At 42.8% G+C, this 18311-nt stretch overlaps 1 protein-coding gene across 3 annotated transcripts; it reads right to left on the bottom strand.

Annotated features, from left to right (window-relative positions):
* Positions 1 to 1697: 1697 nt before the first annotated feature.
* ZBTB34 (zinc finger and BTB domain containing 34) lies at positions 1698 to 16644 on the bottom strand. Of its 3 annotated transcripts, none has more exons than XM_060250474.1 (3): positions 16481 to 16596; positions 13391 to 13458; positions 1698 to 3819 (listed from the first exon to the last, which is right to left on the bottom strand). In XM_060250474.1, exon 3 carries the CDS (start codon positions 3795 to 3797, stop codon positions 2316 to 2318), a length of 1482 nt encoding a protein of 493 aa, XP_060106457.1. In that variant the 5' UTR covers positions 3798 to 3819; positions 13391 to 13458; positions 16481 to 16596; the 3' UTR covers positions 1698 to 2315. The 3 variants fall into 3 exon arrangements, with proteins under 3 accessions (XP_060106457.1, XP_060106459.1, XP_060106456.1); XM_060250476.1 differs by lacking the exon at positions 16481 to 16596 and adding an exon at positions 14849 to 15084; XM_060250473.1 differs by lacking the exon at positions 13391 to 13458 and having other exon boundaries at positions 16481 to 16644.
* Between the last annotated feature and the right edge of the window lie 1667 nt (positions 16645 to 18311).

Here is an 18311-nt window from a genome sequence, read left to right as displayed (position 1 = left end):
ACAGGTACAATTATATTCATATGCAGCATTCATTGTTCTGTTCTGTTTTGTGTCTACATAAGGAAGTGTCCAGTTTGAAGAGTACTAAGACCATGCTGCTACCTGTAACTGAAAGCACCTGGAACATAAATCTCAGGTCTTAAAAACTACAGATCCACCTGCCCTGGGCACCTTCATGAATGGCCACCAGCTAAGCAAGCACACTGGCTCTCCAGTCACCTCCCCTCAGTCCTCTGCTTGCACCAGCCTCACCTCAGTTCTGAATTTCTGCACTGCTCTTTGTCCTAGCAGGGTAGTGATGCAGAAATGGACTGAATCCGTCAGGGGTGGAAGGGAGCAATCTCTCTCCCTGAGCAAAGATAACTATACCAGACAAGAAAGTTACCAAAAATTAATAATAATCTCATTCTGCTAAGCCTAAATATATCTAAGCATCATCTTATGCTTACCTACTGAACGGGTAACAAAATATATAGGCTTGGATGCTGTTTAGTATGAGCAGAGTAGCATTCACAGAAGTCAACTTTCTAGCCTCCCCACCACCGCTGTGGCCTACTATGCCTCCCAAAAATAATGCTTTCTGGGGATTAACAGATCCCCAGAATAACATGGCGACAAAAGGGGAGACCTGATGAGGGGGAATAGAATATAATCCCCCCTTCCTGGCCAGCAGACAATGAAAACATAGTTAGGATCCAAGCCATAATCTGTTTATTTGGTAGGATTTTTGATACAGTAATATTTGCCAGCTCACACTTTTGAGGTCTGTTTCAGGAAAATAAAATTAAAAAAAACTTAACTAGAAAGATTTATGATTTCACTACTGTTAGGTTTCACATTTTTAAAAACACTATACTGACCTAAGCAAAAAAATTAGCACCACACTGGGGTTTTTGTGTTTGTTTTTAAATCAAGCATGGGGGGGGGGGGGCTCTTACAAATTTGTGAAAATGTTTGTTAGTGGCTCATTATTGAAAAATACTGAGTAGCCACTGAAACTGTGGGGAAGCCAAAAAGCCCCTCTAATACAATTAGGCATATTGCTCATTATTCCCATTTTAGCATTATTACAAAAAAAGTAAAAACAAGTGCTTCAGTTTCACTTAAAAATGGTAAATAGGAAGTTACGGTGCACCTGAAGACAGTCCCTGGAAGAGATCTGCTAAAACACTGTTCTGAAATATTGTAGATTCAACTACAACATCCCTAACAATATATTATTAAACCAACCTTAATTGCTCTGAATATGTGGTAAGATTGGTTTACCTGGTACGCTTCTACAGTACAAGATGAAGGTAGATTCTGAAGACAGTAAAAACATTTAAAAACCACAATGCTACTGTTAGGTTGGCTAATATAACAATGCATGTCTATATTAAAATAGGGTCAGCACCACACATTGTCCAGTTTGTACTCTAGACAAAAAAGACAAACAATCCCCATTTGTAAGTTAATATGCTTATGGCATTTGGTTTGTATATGCTATTGGAGCAGAGGTATTTAAACGATACACTTTGCTCACTTTTGGACACAATATCTGAACATGGAAAATGTCCAAAGCTTTGTGACAAAAAAGCCCAGAAAAATTCAGCAAAAATCCTGAATAGAGGAAAGCCTTGTAAAGTGAGAGAGTTGCCCACCCCCATTGTGAGATACTCCTACATTCACCCCCCCAACCAGAAGAGAAAAAGTGAACATTTTATATAGTTTATATATAATATATATTATTATATAAAATTCAAAAGCTATCAAAATAGTTATTACCAAAAAAAACCACAAACCACCAACAAAACCCCCACAACTCATTATGACACATGGATGGGACTCTAGGAGCATTTCCATGCTCCTATGTAATGTGTTTGGTTAAGGCTGCAATCCTAGCACACAATCTGGGAGTAAGTCACATTGAATTCAGTGGGATTTACTTTTAAGTAAACATGCATAGGAATGGGCTGCGCAAAGCACAACACAAGACAACATATTCCCTGGGTGTATCAGCCAGCAATATCCTTCTCTTCCCCTCCCGCACCCCCAATCTTTCACTGTTGGAATCTCACCCCCACCCCAAGTGCATTGCTTCTATAACATTCTGCCCCCTTTCCCCCACAAGGAGTAAATCTATCCTTTCTTCCTTCAAAGCAATGGGAAAATGAAACAGCAGCCTTCTACCCAGGAACGATGTCGACAAGACTTGTAAAATAAGGAAAAGCTAAAATGCTGCTATACCTTTTATGAAAGTTATCAGAGCAACAACAAAAAAAGGAAATGCATTGATCAATGTGCTTTGTTTGGGTTGCACGGAAGGACGCGGTCTTTTAGTCGGATGTGTGCATGTCCACGCTGTAATCTAAAGTTTCGGAGGCTGACGCATCATCATCTCTCTGTTCCATATAAGCTTCTGTTCTTTCTGGGGATTCTATTCTGCTTCTTACTTCAGCTGCCCCAGGGTGGTTCTTTCGCAAGTGCTGGTTCAGAGTTCCTTGGAAAGGAAAGCATTTCCCGCAGACCTCACAGCGAAAAGGTTTGTCATCCGTGTGACCACGGATATGATATTCAAGCTGGTCCTTGCGCGTGTACTTCTTCCCGCAGTACTTGCACACAAAGGGGGTTATTCCCATGTGTAACCTCATGTGCCGGTCGAGACTCCCTTTCTGATTGAAAGACTTCCCACAGTATATGCAGATTAACCTTTCACTGTACGCATACAAGTGACCTCTTGAATTCCTTTCCCGTGGACTGCTTTCATAGCTGAGATGACTTCCCGCAGATTCCCCATCGACTCCCTGCATCAGGCCTGGGACATCACTGTGCAAGTGGCTAGCAGATACCCGTTTCTGACGCCCACGACCTCGGAAAGAGCCTAGCATGGACCTTGACGAGCTTGAGTTTCTGAGGCTGCCAAAGCCCTCAAACACACCAGCAGACTGGGATGCACCATGGGAATACGAATAAGCATTCTGCAATACAGAGCCATAGGAACCAATATTGACAGCCACTACTTGCTCTCCATCTACCATTTCAGTATGGTACCCATCGTCGCCGAGCGAAGAGCTATCGGAGCAACTCGGCTGGTCAGACTTTTCCATTTTAACTTTCACCTCAGCAGCCTGACTCTCTCTTACTACCAAGTCCCCTTGATCATTATCCCCTTCAATCTGAACCTCATATTCTGAAACACTCCCACTACTTCCGCGATCTGATTGGCCTTCTTCTTGCAGACGGTTCCGTAGAACCTTGGCTGGAGTAGTCTCCATTCTGAGATCGCTGCCCGATGTGGACTGCCGCACCTGAGAACAATAGGGAGGGGAGATTTCGACTGGGTTGGCAAAGTAGCTGCTGTCTTTAACCCCATTGTGGTTTTCTGCGTTATCTTCAGCACCGACGGTGACAGAGTCGACTTCGCCAACGCTGATCTTCGAATGGATGCTTTCCAGAATCTGTGTGCACTTATCAATGACACACTGCATCTGTAGAAAACTAGCTGCAGTTAAAAAACTAACAACGTCCTTGAGCTGCAAGGACATCCTTCCAGTGTAACAAAACGAAAGCAACTGTTCAAAGACGCTGGGATTTTTAATAACTGATATCGACAGGCCACTCATGGTACTTAATGCTGAATGGTCACGGAAATACGGAGAACTGGCAGCTAGAACAGCTTTGTGGGCTCTGAATGGCTGACCCTGGATATGCACGATGATATCACATAGCTTCCCCTGCAGGCGAAGCTCATTCAGCTGGCTCAGTACAGTGCTGCTGTACTCAGGAACGTCAAACTGGATGAAACTGCTGCTGTCCATGTCTTCTGGTGTCAACTGTAACCTGTAAATGGCACAAACACAGCACTTAAGACAGGAACCTAAAATGCATGGAGCTATTTTTAAAATGGCAAGCAGTTCAATGCCACGCATGCTAATTCAATTTTAAATTTACACTGCATCTGATCTGCACGTTGATGAGAACAAAAATACAGGGCAACTCTTTTGCAAGCTGCGAGTCTCTCACTTTTACATGTATTTTAAAAAGGGTACAACATTTTAAAATTATGCGGGATGTGGCTGGCTTAGTGCTGCACGTACTGATCTTATAATAACTGGTAGAATCGCAGGCTACTATTAAGACAGTGAAAATCGGTGGAAATACAACTCTCAATTTGATTGCCTCTTAAGAAGACACTTGGCTACTAACGCTTGTACTGATCAGGTATGCCAAGACTCCTTATCCTAATAACTTGCCAGTTGAAGCATTAAATAAGAGCCCCAAAAGAACTAAGAATAAAAAATTGGCCATGCAAAAGAAAAGAGAATGCATTTTGGAAAAAAAGACCGTTTTAAGCAGCACAACTGATCTTCAGTGCTGATGCAAATTAGCATGTCATGCAATGTAAAATTACAGATAGGTTTACAACATACTGAAGTTCCTTCCTTTTGTGGTTCTAAGGTTGGGTTTCTCAATTGTTTTCGTAGCTAGCCTTCTTAAATGAAAACAGAAATGCCTGAACCTATTCTATTTATCCCCAACAATTATTGCTGATGTCACCATTTAGTTACTGTCACTGTAATGATTTACTATAATAAATTGTTAATATAAGTGGGGGACCTACAAGGATTTGGGGGGGAAGGGAAATCCCATTTACTAGCCCCCTTTCTCTCACTCTAGCTCTGACTGCCCACACCTGATTCCCCCCCACCCCAATTTTGTCTGCTAGTTCACCTCTGCAATTCTGCTGGCATGGCAAAATAGGAAGGGAGAGGCAGGCTATGCCGCACCACCGCAATGGGGTGGGGCATACAGAGACAGCTTTGACTTCTGGGGAAGGCTTACTCCCCATTTTTTTTCAGTGATTTGTATTTTCTTGCAAGTCTGCATCTCACCTCTGGCTGGCCCTGTCATGTGGATCTTTTTGATTTAACATGCGGGCCCACCAATATGGCTATCAGCCATAAGGATACTAAGTAATTAAAATAAGAGGGAGGTCCATGAGCAAGAGGAAATCTTTGGGGTCCGCCTGAGATCATTACATACAAGGAGAACAAATAAAATTTAAAGGGTTTATAAACAGAGGTCCACAAAACGCAGTTGGCATAACCAGCCAGCCCAAACCTATGCCTTCTGTAACCCCATGTTCTCCACCAGAGGGAGACATTTTGGTTGATGTCACACATCAGGCCAAAAACAACTGCCCTTCTCCACTGCTGCTCTATGATTCACAGAAACCAGAGAGATTTTTCAAAGTTTTCCAAGTGCCTGGAAAGGCAGTACAAGGTAAAGCCCCTACCCTTCCTGAGTGTTGGGGAAAGGTTTGTGCCCATGTTGTCCTCATGATCAGACTAAAAAATGCAGCTGCTAGTGGCAGCCTGATGAATCCTACACCCAAACGTCCATATGTCATTATAAGCAAAGTACTCTGTGCTACAGATTAAACAGCTCATGACCCACAAAGTCATATACAGCCCACCAGTCATAAATCACAGCCTGACTGACAGGTGCTTGCTGACTCCCTTTTGCAGTGTCAGGTAGGCAGTATAGGTGGTTTATCAATCCCCTGATGGGCTGCTCCACATGGCTAGCAGGCTGCATTTGGCTCTATGGGTCATAAGCAGTTCTGCAAATGTTCAGACCCACAACTGTAATTTGCAAAATGCAGATTCAGGCTTCAACTGAAAAATCTGAAAGTATATATTGCTAAGCTTGGGGGGTGGGGGAGGTTCTCTTTTTCTCTGGCAAAACAGCCATCACATTATTTCATGCTTTATTTATCAGGATCTGGAAAAACACAAAAAGCTTTTCATTATATGTTAGAATGTTGTTTGCAGATTTTAGTTCTGCTTTTAATACAATATCACCCCATAGATTGTTGTCTAAGCTTAAAGATTTGAAGCTGTCGGACTCTATATGTGAGTGGATTTTGAATTTTTTGTCAGGTCGTTCACAAAGGGTTAAAATGGATGGATATATTTCCTCCGTGAAGATCTTAAATACTGGCACCCCTCAGGGATGTGTCTTGAGTCCACTTCTTTTCACTATTTACACATCTGATTGTGTTTCCAGCAGTCTGAGTAACAAAATCATTAAGTATGCAGATGATACAACGTTGGTAGGGCTCATCTCTGAAGATGATGAGTCTGCGTACAGGAGGGAAGTTCAACAGCTGTCCCTTTGGTGTAAAGTAAATAATCTTATTTTAAATATAAATAAGACGAAGGAAATTATAGTGGATTACAGGAAGAGTAGTTTGGACACCCAGCCGTTGTTTATTGATGGTGTTATGGTAGAACAGGTGACAGAATGGAAGTTTCTGGGAATTACCATGAAACAGGATCTAACATGGGGGGCAAATACTTTAGCTCTAGAGAAAAAGGCCCAGCAACGACTATACTACTTAAGACTCTTAAGATCACTACAACTGTCAGGGAGTCTGCTGGTTGCCTTTTATCGTAGTTCCATTGAGAGCATTTTATCTTATTGCCTCTGCGCGTGGTTTGGGAGCTGCACGGAAGCAGAGAGAAGGGTGCTCCAAAGAGTGACGAGAAGAGCACAAAAGATTTGTGGATGTTCTCTCCCCTCATTGGTGGATCTGTATAATATGGCATGTAAAAGGAAGATACAAATGATCCTAAGGGACCATACACATCTGGGCCATTTGCTTTTTGAGATCTTACCGTCAGGTAGACGATATAGAGTGTTGAAGGCTAGGACAAACAGATTTAAGGACAGTTTCTATCCAAGTGCTGTGGTTAGGTTAAATGCAGGGTTATGAAGGATTATCTGTTTTAGATGTATTTAATGGTTTAAATGGTTTTAATGGTTTTATGAATGTTTAATGGTTTTATGAATGTTTATTTAAGGGTTTAAATGGTTTTAATGGTTTTATGAATGTTTATCCGTTTTAGATGTATTTAAATGGTTTTAATGGTTTAAATGGTTTAATGGTTTCAGATGTATTTAAATGGTTTATGAATATGTGTGTTTGATGTGTTGGTATGTTTGTGGAAGAGCACCTCATTTCGTTGCTCTCTTTTTGTTGAGAACAATGACAATAAATTCATCTATCTATCTATAGAATTTTTTTTTTCAAATGACAGCAAGAGGCAAATAATTGCCTGTTACAATAAAAGATTATTGGGGGGTGGGAGAGCAAAATGCTGCCATCTTGTCACATTGATTTACTAGGTCTCAGAAATACCTTTTCTGTTGCAATTCAGTGTCTGAGGTGCTATGAAGGTAGTGTTGCAAAGCCTACACTGTCAACTGTAAAAGACAGCCCTCACATTTTGGTTTGTCCTAATGAAAAAATTCAACTGTTTGGGTCTAAGTTGGGTCTCCTGAGGAAAGAACAGTAAAATCTCATTCATGTTTCTACATCATGGAAGGCATTACCAAACCTGAGTCCTGAAAACATAAAACATGCATAATCGAAGGCACAAACAGAATTCCAGAAAGCAAGTCAAACAGATTTAGAAGAAAGCAGCATATGTACCATTTTCCTTTTTAACTACTGCCCCCTCCAAACCATGCAGTATCAGAGCTATCAGGTTGCTTAGGGATTAAAAGCTTGTGTACATGATGCCCAAAAATATACAACAGTTGAACAAAGCATGCATTAAAACCAGAATTATTTTAGACAGCTATAACAGCAAAAAGACTCAACTGCTATAACCAAAGGGACAGAGACATTGTAGGGATCTGAATTCCACACCAGGTAATCCCACATCTGGGGGCATGAAAATGCAAATTCTGTAGCCAGCAAAACATATGCAAATCACCTGCTAATTTTACAGGCTTGCTTTATTTATAGGATTTGTATTTTTCCTGTAAGCCATGCAATGCTATAGGAAGTGATAATTATACTCTGTGAAGGGAAGGATACTGTGGCACCAAAAAGCCACAGAACAATTATAACTACCATCTCCATCACAGCAGCTCCTACCACCACAAAGGGAAGACTGGTTAAGAATCTTTTTGACTTTATCAGATGGAATCCCCTCCTTTCATTTTCCCTTTGCTCCCCTTTCCTTCTGTATCATGCCTTTTTTTTAGCTGGAGGGCAGGGCCACTTTGGGAAATAACTCTTTGAAAAGTGAGATTTACCTAAACAACCAACCAACCCCAGTTAAACACTATAATAAAGTGAGGGAAATTGAGAACATGACAAAACAGCCATACAGCAGAGGTTAATACCCATAGCCTTTGAGCTTCTAGCAGACACTTGTTAGTTTATTTTCCAATAAACTCCAGGCCATTCAGAAATATTTTTATGCCAATGGCAGAACAGCCAAAAATCTAAAAAATGAACAAAGGTTAGTTCATTTGCAGAACCCTCACTGAAATAATGAGAAGTAGCTCTTGCACAGCTCCTGTTTCCTTCATTGTAAAGGAGAACCTTTGGCTATATAACACTCCAAGGGTCAGCAGAACAATGTTTGTCCAGTGGCCTCTTTAAGACGAACAAAGTTTTAGTCATGGTTCAAGCCAAGGGTGGCCAAATTGAGGTCTCAAAGCCCCCACCAACCTGTCAGCTGGCTTGGAGAAGGCATTTGTCTCTTTAAATCCCTTATCCAAGACAAGTCAGCCAGTGGCTTGGAAAATACATTTAAAGTTACTTTCCTTCCACCTCTCTTTCCCTCCCACCATCTTCCTTCCTGGTCTCAAATATCTGACGTTCATGTCTTGCATCTCGCAAACATCTGACATTTATTCTATGTGGTTCTTACATTAAGCAAGCTTGGCCATTCCCAGTATAAGATTTTGTGTGCAACCACACTTCCTCAGACATCCTCAGATATCTGAGGAAGTGTGCTTACACATGAAAGCTTATACCACAAATAAAACTTTGTTGGTCTTAAAGGTGCCACAGCACTCAAACTTCCTATTTATTTAGTACATTTTTATCCTGCCCGGGCTCTGATGATTCCAATTTAAAATAGCTTAGGCTAAGAAAGAATAACTGGTCCAAGGCTACCCAATGAGCTTTATTATAATCAGGAATTTAAACCCAGATCTCACAGGTTCTACACTCTTAACACTACACCACTCTCGGGCACATATTGATTAGAGAGGCCATAATAGCCAAAACAGCACAAAATAAATCAAATTTTGAATCATTGCCTATTATGACAATTTAAAATTGCTAGCGCTTTAAGAGTATTAGCTTACCCTAACCATACAACATGCTGCATCTGTTTTAACATCTGATTTGTTAAATTCAAAAGGAAGTCATTTACTTGCAGATCCCATACTGCAATCTGAATCAACCAGCCACTTGCACTTCCAGAAAGGATAACAGGAACAAAATCAATATGGGCAGTTTATTTCTAAAAGTTATCATGACCAAAAAGATAATTTCCTAGCCTAATTTAAACCATGAAGGTTTAGGGAACTACTTCCTAGTAGAGCTTGACTATTATAAACCTGGACTGCATGAGTCAATTTTTAGACAGTGAATTAAGAGGAAACCTCTCTCGAGGGTCAAGATAGTTATAGGTTCCTAGTCTTGCAGCACAGATAATTAATTAGCTCCTTTTCATTTGTAATTTTCTTCAAAAGGATTATAACAGGCAAATCACTCTTAATTGTCCTCTACTTAAAATAGGAAGGAAAGCTATCGCCTATTTTCAAATCAGTTTCACAAAATCCGAGTTTCTTTAAATTGTTATACTAACTACTATTAAGCTGATAATTTACACTATATAGATAAGTCTACTGGATTTAAGAACATCAGTTATCCATTTTGTAGGAATAAAAAAAAGTTAGCAAGCTTTGGGATATCATGAAACTCTTGGCAGGAAGCTGATAAAAAAATACTGGGTGGGGGCATGTTTTGCTGCTGGTACAGAACATGTTAGAGACCTAAGCTGGAATGTGATGCAATGCTCTTCTGATGGCAATTTAAGAGGCTCTTTTACCAGCCCTCTTAACAATCTTGCGTATTGCAGACTGGCCTCCATGTCCTGCACCAGCAACATCCTTTTTCCCCCCTCTCCACCACTCCCTACATCCTCCCTGAAGAATGTCTTTGTAGTGGTTCTAATGTACCATGCTAGTTTATGCTATGTGCATGTGTGTTGCTTAAAAAAAAAAAAAGGATGATTTTTGTTTTTAGACAAATGCCAGGAGCAGCTTTCCTGAGCTGAGCCTCATCGAAAAAACTGCTGCATGTAGAAGAAGATGATATTGGATTTATATCCCGCCCTCCACTCCGAAGAGTCTCAGAGTGGCTCACAATCTCCTTTACCTTCCTTCCCCTTCACAACAGACACCCTGTGAGGTAGAAGAAGATATTGGATTTATATCCTGCCCTCCACTCTGAATTTCAGAGTCTCAGAGTGGCTCACAATCTCCTTTACTTTCCTCCCCCACAACAGACACCCTGTGAGGTGGGTGGGGCTGGAGAGGGCTCTCACAGCAGCTGCCCTTTCAAGGACAACCTCTGCCAGAGCTCCATGTAATGCATCTTTGGGGACTCAGTGGCCTAAGAAAATCCATCCTGACCCATACAACACAAAACACACAAGATCGCCATGAAATATGCCTATCTGAATGGGCACCTGCCTTTAATCCAGGGGTGGCTAAACTTGCTTAATGTAAGAGCAAATACAATAAATGTCAGATGTTTGAAAACCACAAGATGTGAACGTGGATGTTTGAGAGCCGTAAGACAGATGGAGGGAAGGTAAATAGATGGGGAAAAGGTGTAAAGGAAGCAACTTTAACTTTAAATGGGTTCTCCAAATCTCCAGCCGGCTTGGCTTAGTGATTTAAAGAGAGAAATGCCTTCTCAAAGCCAGCTGATGGGGTGGTGGGGGCTTCAAGAGCCACATAATATGTGTGAAAGAGCTCCTGAGCTGCAGTTTGGCCACCCCTGGTGTGTGTGTGGTTCCCAGTTTATCAAAGAGTCCCTTATATGTCTCCCTTGCTAGAGTTATTTAGCTATAGTTATCCCCATACACAAGCGAAATTCTCAAGATTTCTTAGTATACATTCACTCATCACATTTGTCACATTAAACTGCCAGTCTGGGTCACTCTATGGCTGTTTGAACTCATCCTTAGAATAAAACTGTTCTCCCATCTTTGGTGATGGAGGCCAACAAGTCACAGGCAGTCAGAACTGTCTTTATTTGTGTAAAGAACGAAGTACAAGTGACGTATTTTGGTTTCTTGCAGTCAACTTCTGATTTCCAGAGCAGCTGATCATATAAATACGTGTAGCTACTTTATACCAAGTCATACCACTGATCCATCTAGCCAAATGCTGTTTATTCCAGCTGGCACCAGCCTCTAACATTTCATGCAGGCTTTCCTAGCCCAGTAAACATCCCTGCTTTTAACTGGAGATGGTAGGGATGGGAACCATCAACAAGCAAAGGATGTGCTTTACTACAGAGTTAAAGGTCCTCTTGCAAAAAAAGTGCTGAGATTTATATTTTTAACCCCCAAACAGCAGTGAGTTTTATCTCCCCTAGAACACATTGCAAAACTCCAGTGGCACATGGCAGAAGGACAGCAAACGCCCTTCCCTCTACCGGTCAGATAAAACCGTCTGTGTAACCAAAGATCTCCATGTAAACAACTGAATACAGAGAGTCTCTAGATGCACAACTCAACCCCCTCTAAGGAAAGCGGGAGGGGGGGACACACAAACAGGGCCCACTTGCAATCAATTCTTCACAATGGGAAATCATCACAAAAATAGCTGTGTAGCAAAGGGGTCAGTATTGCTGCTACACTGCCACCCAGTGAACGCATTAACTGGTAGCAAAGCATTTTAAGGCACTTGGATTCAAGTCTCTCATCTTGCCTTATGTGGGTGCAGTTACAAATTATCAGAACTGTTAATCCTCTATAATTCCATCTACATTCATCAAAGCAACATTTGTTATAGGAAGAAGAAAAGACTGGATTTATACCTTGTTATGCCAATAAAGGTGTGATATTGATTGACATACCTTGCCCTTCACTACCCGAAGGAGTCTCAAAGCAGCTTACAATCTCCTTTCCCTTCCCCTGCCCCCAACAGACACCCTGTGAGGCAGGCAGAGCTGAAAGAGCTCTGACAGAAACTGCTCTTAAGGAGAACAGGTCTGCGAGAACTTGTGACTAACTCAAGGTCACCCAGCAGCTGCATGTGGAGGAGTAGGGAATCAAACTCAGTTCTCCCAGTTAAGAGTCCACGCACTTGACAACTTCACCAAACTTAACAGATCTGCTCACACCTCTGCAACAAGCCTCACAACTCTGGAGCAGATATCAACTCTTTCTGCAGCTGTGTACATTGACCTCATTGGGACATTAAGAAATAAATATATATCATGAATAAAACAACTATGGATAGAAGTCTCCTGCTTTTGACTATTTTCTTCTGACACAGCTAGAAGGAAATTATAGTCTAAAAATCAGTAAACACTACTTCTAAATGTGTTTATAGATTAGAGAGATTATTGAACATCCAGGCATCAGTGCTGAGTGAAAGAGAGCCCCTCCCCCAATCAAATCTGCAAGCAGCAACTTGCTCAGTCATTTTAAGCAAGTAAGAACTGGTTCTAGATGAACAACTACAGGGGCATATGGGTAAATTCCACCCCCCTCCACACACACAATTCACTACGAACTGCTTACAAAGGTACATGTAAGCAGAAAGGTAAAATGCCAGCCTGATCTTCCTCTAGTGCTGGTCATTCATTTCAAAAGGGAATTTGTCTCTACAGCAGGGAAAACCATCAAACAAAACTGACTGCATAGGCTCCTCCCAGCTCCTGCTAATGGCACAGGCAACATTATTGTTTGGGTCATGGACTGTATAATCCAAAGAAACTGTGCCATAAAGATATGGTTAATAGCAAATGTTCTATACAGTGTACTCAAAATGCAGGTACACTGTAACATTTTGGGATACTATAAATATGCAGGAAACCTTCAGAGAGCTTTATGAAAATAAGCCAACAGTTGCCCTCAACCATTTGCTATTTATAAATCAGGTTGGATCATTTTTACCTCAACTTCCTTCCCACTTCACAGGTCAAAATTAACACTAAGTACACAAAATGAAATTATAGACTGAATGTTTTAGGAGGGCAGAAAAAGATGCAGGTATGGATTTAGCACAAGAGAAGTCTCAGTGGGTATTTGTGAGGTCACCAGCAATGGGAGTACAATTAATTGCACTGTGGCAAGAGCCGACTCATAGATTCATTTGCTAGTTCATTTGGCAGGCTCTGCCCAGGGACTTAACAGCTACCCCTGTTACTGACAAGCTTAACCCCTTACCCCATCCCCAGTCAACATCCTCCTTTTACTAGGAAGACAGTTTTACTAACACAACAGTAAAATCAAATAGCTGTTAAGGTATACATCACCCAACAGGCCTGAGAAGCCAAAAGCAATGAAGCACTCACTTCTTGAGCACAGTTAGCTACATAGCTAAGCACAGCTTCCCTGGGTCTGTTAATCATGTATTAGTCGCCTGGGGAGAAAAAAAGTGCTTTATTACTTTTTAAAATATCAAACTACAATAATGCTGTTCTTCCCTGCAGCTGCAGATCATGGCACACATAAAATATGTCCCTTCATCAAGTTACAAAAAAAAATCATCTGCCATTCTATGTACCTAAAAACTTGCTCCTTGTACATATATGAAGCTACCTTATACTGTCAGAGCACTACTCCTTTTATCCCACTATTGTGCAATCTGACTGGCAGAAGTTCTCCAAAGTGTCCAGCTAGAATCTTTCACAGCACTGCTATCAGAGGTCGTTTAACTAACAGGCAGAGCGGTACAGCGATTACAATGCTATACCAGGACTAAACACGAAAAGGTAAAGGTAGTCCCCTGTGCAAGCACCAGTCGTTTCTGACTTTGGGGTGACGTCATATCATGACATTTTCACAACATACTTTTTACGGGATGGTTTGCCATTGCCTTCCCCAGACATCTACACTTTACTCCAGCAAGCTGGGTACTCATTTTACCGACCTCAGAAGGATGGAAGGCTAAGTCAGCCTTGAGCCAGCTACCTGAACCCAGCTTCTGCCAGGATCGAACTCAGGTCATGAGCGCTCTGGCACTAAACTATGGTGATAACTACAATATTCTTCCCTTGAAAAGGAAAGGTCTTCCAAAAAAATGACAATTATATCTATAGCAGATGGCAGGGGGGCAGAACACCTATTTGCCTCACAAGAAAATATTCCTTCACATAATGCAATGCATTCCCTTCCTTCATTCACAACCAGCATATGAAAGAGCACTGGATCCTATAAAAGGCACTGCTACTCTAATAATGACAGTGATGGTTGCTGGGCTGGCAACCCCCTCCATTTAAGGGGGGGACTGCTCCCAATGCCTAGAAAGCGGAATTACAGCACAATATAAAGAATGTCCATTGGGTTGCAATTGCTTTTAATTCATTAATTCAACTGATTTTATGTGTATTCTGTTTTACATCGTCTAGAGCCCGGCATTGGCCAGGATGAGGTGATTTAATAATAATGTCTTTCAAAGATAACACTCAACAGCACAATCTTCCTTCAACTAAATATAAAGCTCCTGCAGTAATTCAAGCTGCCTCCATATCCATATCAGCCTGGTTGTAATTAAATGAAAGCGCCAGTCCTGAACACAAAAAACTGAAAATATGAAGCATCTATGAAGAAAGTATGTTACATTCTAGCACTATCAAGTCACCCCAGCCATCAGGGTGGAGCAAAGGGCAGATGATGCAAAGCACAGGCAGACTTCAGCCCTTCAGAGTACATATGGAGAGCCTTCAAATCCTTCACTAAAATCCTCTTCTTTGATAACATCTTTAGCTTAGCCACCCCAATCCCTCAGGATCTACAGAAATACAACTTACATGCACGTAACTACATCTCTTCGCATCTGTCCCTTCATCCCAGGTGCTGTTGTTTCCTACAGCCACTAAGCTCCCCTCCTTTGCCATCTCTCTCAACATCAAAATGCAGACTGTAAATGTGGAAAGGAAGCCCCTCCTCCTTACAGTCTGGAAAGCTCAATATATATGCAGAGAAGTTGTATAAATGAAAAACATCTGACATTTTAACCTTAAACTAGCAAATGAAAAGCAAAAAAGCTGTCTTACACAAAAACAGATCATTGTCCCTCGGGACTGTTTACTCTGGCAGTGGCTCTACACTGTCCACCTTTGAACCAGAGATTCCAAAATGTGGGATCTTCTGTGCAACAAGGCAGGTGATAAGATGCAGCCCCTCTCATGTAGACTTTTACAAACACCACACATACTAATGTTTCCCCCTCTCAATACAAAACCTCATACCCCTCTTTAAAACATTATGGGGTATGTCCGACAACCCTCCAATGTTATGCACTGTAGCAAAGCTTCATCCCTTAAATCTTTGTCGCCTTCCCCCTCACTACCGTTTCTTCCACTTTCTGCTCAGCAACACCATGCTAGCACGAAACACATCGCTTTGTTAACCCGTGATGAAAACAACTAAGAGCTTTCTTGGCATCGTACACACAACACCTCTTACCTGAGACGATATTAAGCAAACCCAGGGGCAGTTTTTACACCAACCCTTTTGGAAGTATGATTAATGCAGGCTACCTTCCCAGACGCTCGTGGGACTGTCGCTAGCTGAGACCAGGGGAGGTATTCCTATCTAGACACTCACATCCACTTCGCAGATCGAACTAGGCAGAGCCACAATGACTACCAGGGGGAAAGGGGTGGGGGACATAGGGCCATAGCCAGGATTTCATGTTTGGTGGGGCCTACAAAAGGATTTGTTAATGGGGGGGGGACCTGGTTCAGCAGCCCAGGGCTCTCGGAACCAGTGTTCCCTCTAAGTTGAGTTAGCATGGGTAGCTTTCATCTCACACATTTTTGTTTTAGCTCAGGAAGAATGACCCCAGGGCACACTAATTTATGCAGCAGTTCACAACTTTAATGCCAGCAACTTACAACTATAACACCAGTAGCTCACAAAGTAGAATTTCTGCTCAAAAGACTCCACAGCTTAGAGGGAACATTGCTCGACACTATAAGCTGCCTTGAATTCCACAAGCTAACCCCTCCTTCGCCTGGGCAGTCACAACAGCTCCGCTCCCCCCACCCCTTTCTTATGTGCCCCTCTGCCAGAGAGACACAGATTATTGACTCTCCCGCTCTTTGCTCTGCATGCTGTGTTAGGGAAGGGGAGACCGAAAAAAACGCGAAAAGACCAGCAGCAAGGCTACGACTTGTTCAGAGTGGTGGTGAGCAAAGGGGACAGATTGGGGGTCCTCCAATGGAAGGGGCCATATAGTTGGAAGGGAGGGTTGAAAGGATGGGCCTGGCCAGGAAACCCCACCCTGCTCAAAGAGAAAGCCGCTCCTGCTCCAACCTGAGAAGACGCCCACCTTCCCCTCTTCCTTTAGGGCAGAGGGGCTACCAAGCTTTGGGGTGCAAGGAGGGCTGCCAAAAGCGTGACAGCCGCCGCCTCCCCTTCTCCTTTCCTTGCCTCACCTGAAGGGCGTCGGGGTCTCCTCACATGGCGGGTCCGCCGGAGGGAGCTCGGCCCAGCCCGAGTGCCACCTTCCCTCCGGCGCCTCCGCTGCAGCCCCCCCCTCCCAGCCAGCAGCGCCCGGAAGCGACTCCTTCACTTTCCAAGAGCCACTTCCGCTACCGGGGCCATAGGCGGCGGGAGGCGCTGGAAGACAGAGGGAGGCCCTCGTTGGCCACGCCCACTCGGCCTGCCGGCCACGCCCACTCCGACGTCCCTCGAGCCTGCGTGGCCGGCGGGGAGGGGGGGGCGTGCGCTCTTCCGCCCTGGATAGGCCAATGACAGTTCGCCGCCTCTTTCCCCCACCTTTGAATCGCCTTTCGTGTCAAAAGGACTAAAAGAGCACAGGAGTCTCTTGGAAGGGAGCTGAATCTTGGATCCTCAAAAAACAGAAAAAATCAAGACAGAATAAGAACTTCTTTACCAGAGACTGGAAAAAAAGAGGCTTCTATGGAATTCATCAGTGCTGCTGCCCCTTTAAGAATTCGGTTTTCCTACAAATATTGTATGTGAAGGCACTAGTTTGCCACTAGTGCCTCCCCATAGCGTTGCCAACTCCAAGCTGGGAAATTCCTTGAAATATGGAGACATACGTGGAGAATGGGGAGCGTGGAGTTTGGAGTCAGCAGAGACGTGATTTCATACTAGAGTCTGCCCTCCAAAGCTGCTGTTTTCTGTAGGGGAATTTATCCCAGAAGCCTGATGATCAGTTGTAGTTCCAGAACTTCCCGAGGCTTCACCTGGAGATCAAACAACAACATGGGATCACAGTTCATAGTAGAGAAAATACAAACAATGTGATATGCTAGCTAACACATTTAGTAACACATTTATCAAGAATACTTTTATCAAGAACAAGGCTGGCCAAACTGTGGGTCTTTCACATATATTGTGTGGCTCTCAAAACCCCTACTACCCCATTAGGCAACGTGGAGAAGGAAGTTTTCTCCTTAAATCATTTCCCCAAGCCAAGTCATCTGACAGCTTGCAGAATGCATTTAAAGTTGCTTTCTACCTCCTCCCTCCCACGTTTTCTTTCCTTCCTTCCCTTTGGCTCTCAAACATCTGACGTTCATGTCTTGCGGCTCTCAATCTTCTGATTATTCTATGTGGCTGTTACCTTAAGCAAGTAAGTGCAACCTTACAATATTACAAAGAAAAGTCCATCCAATGAGCACCCAGATAAAGGCTCATTTAGTCAAAGTCATCCTCAGGACCAGAGCTTTTTTTGAACAGGAACACACAGGAACACTGTTCTAGCTAGTTTGGCATCAGGGGGTGTGGCCTAATATGCAAATGAGTTCCCACTGGGTTTTTCCTACAAAAAAGCTGCATGAAACAATGTTAATGCCAGGGTGTGGCCTAATATGTAAATAAGCTCCTGCTGGGATTTTTCTACAAAAAAAGGCCTGCACAGGAGTATTCCTGTATACTTCATGGTTATCAACCTCCTAAAGTTTCAGTGTGTGTATTAGGAGCAAGCTAATCCTTAACTACTTCTCTAAACAGATGCAAAAGCCTTCTGGATTTGGCTGGCAAAATGCTCTCTGCAACCTCTTTATTTCCTTCAGCATCCACTCAGTAGCATTTAAGTATTTACATTTATATGGAGCAAGCCCAGGGGTCATTTTGTAGAAAAAAAGGTGCAGGAGCTCAGTAGCATATGTCATTTGCAAATGCCCCAGGATCTGTGTGCAGCGGGGAGAGAACACAGACCCTGGCTGCAGGTTCAGGAGCTGTGCTCCTGTGAGCTTCTGCTGAATTCAAGCCCTGAGCAAGCCAGTTCTGAATCTA

Source organism: Heteronotia binoei, chromosome 12 (genome assembly GCF_032191835.1).
Source record: "Heteronotia binoei isolate CCM8104 ecotype False Entrance Well chromosome 12, APGP_CSIRO_Hbin_v1, whole genome shotgun sequence".
NCBI lineage: Eukaryota > Metazoa > Chordata > Lepidosauria > Squamata > Gekkonidae > Heteronotia > Heteronotia binoei.
Note: the sequence above shows the minus strand (reverse complement) of the source record. Positions and strands in the feature narration are given on the sequence as shown.

What these genes read in the sequence shown, in the direction of transcription:
- ZBTB34 (XM_060250473.1), bottom strand. Translation starts at nt 3,797, where the DNA reads ATGGACAGCAGCAGTTTCATCCAGTTTGACGTTCCTGAGTACAGCAGC.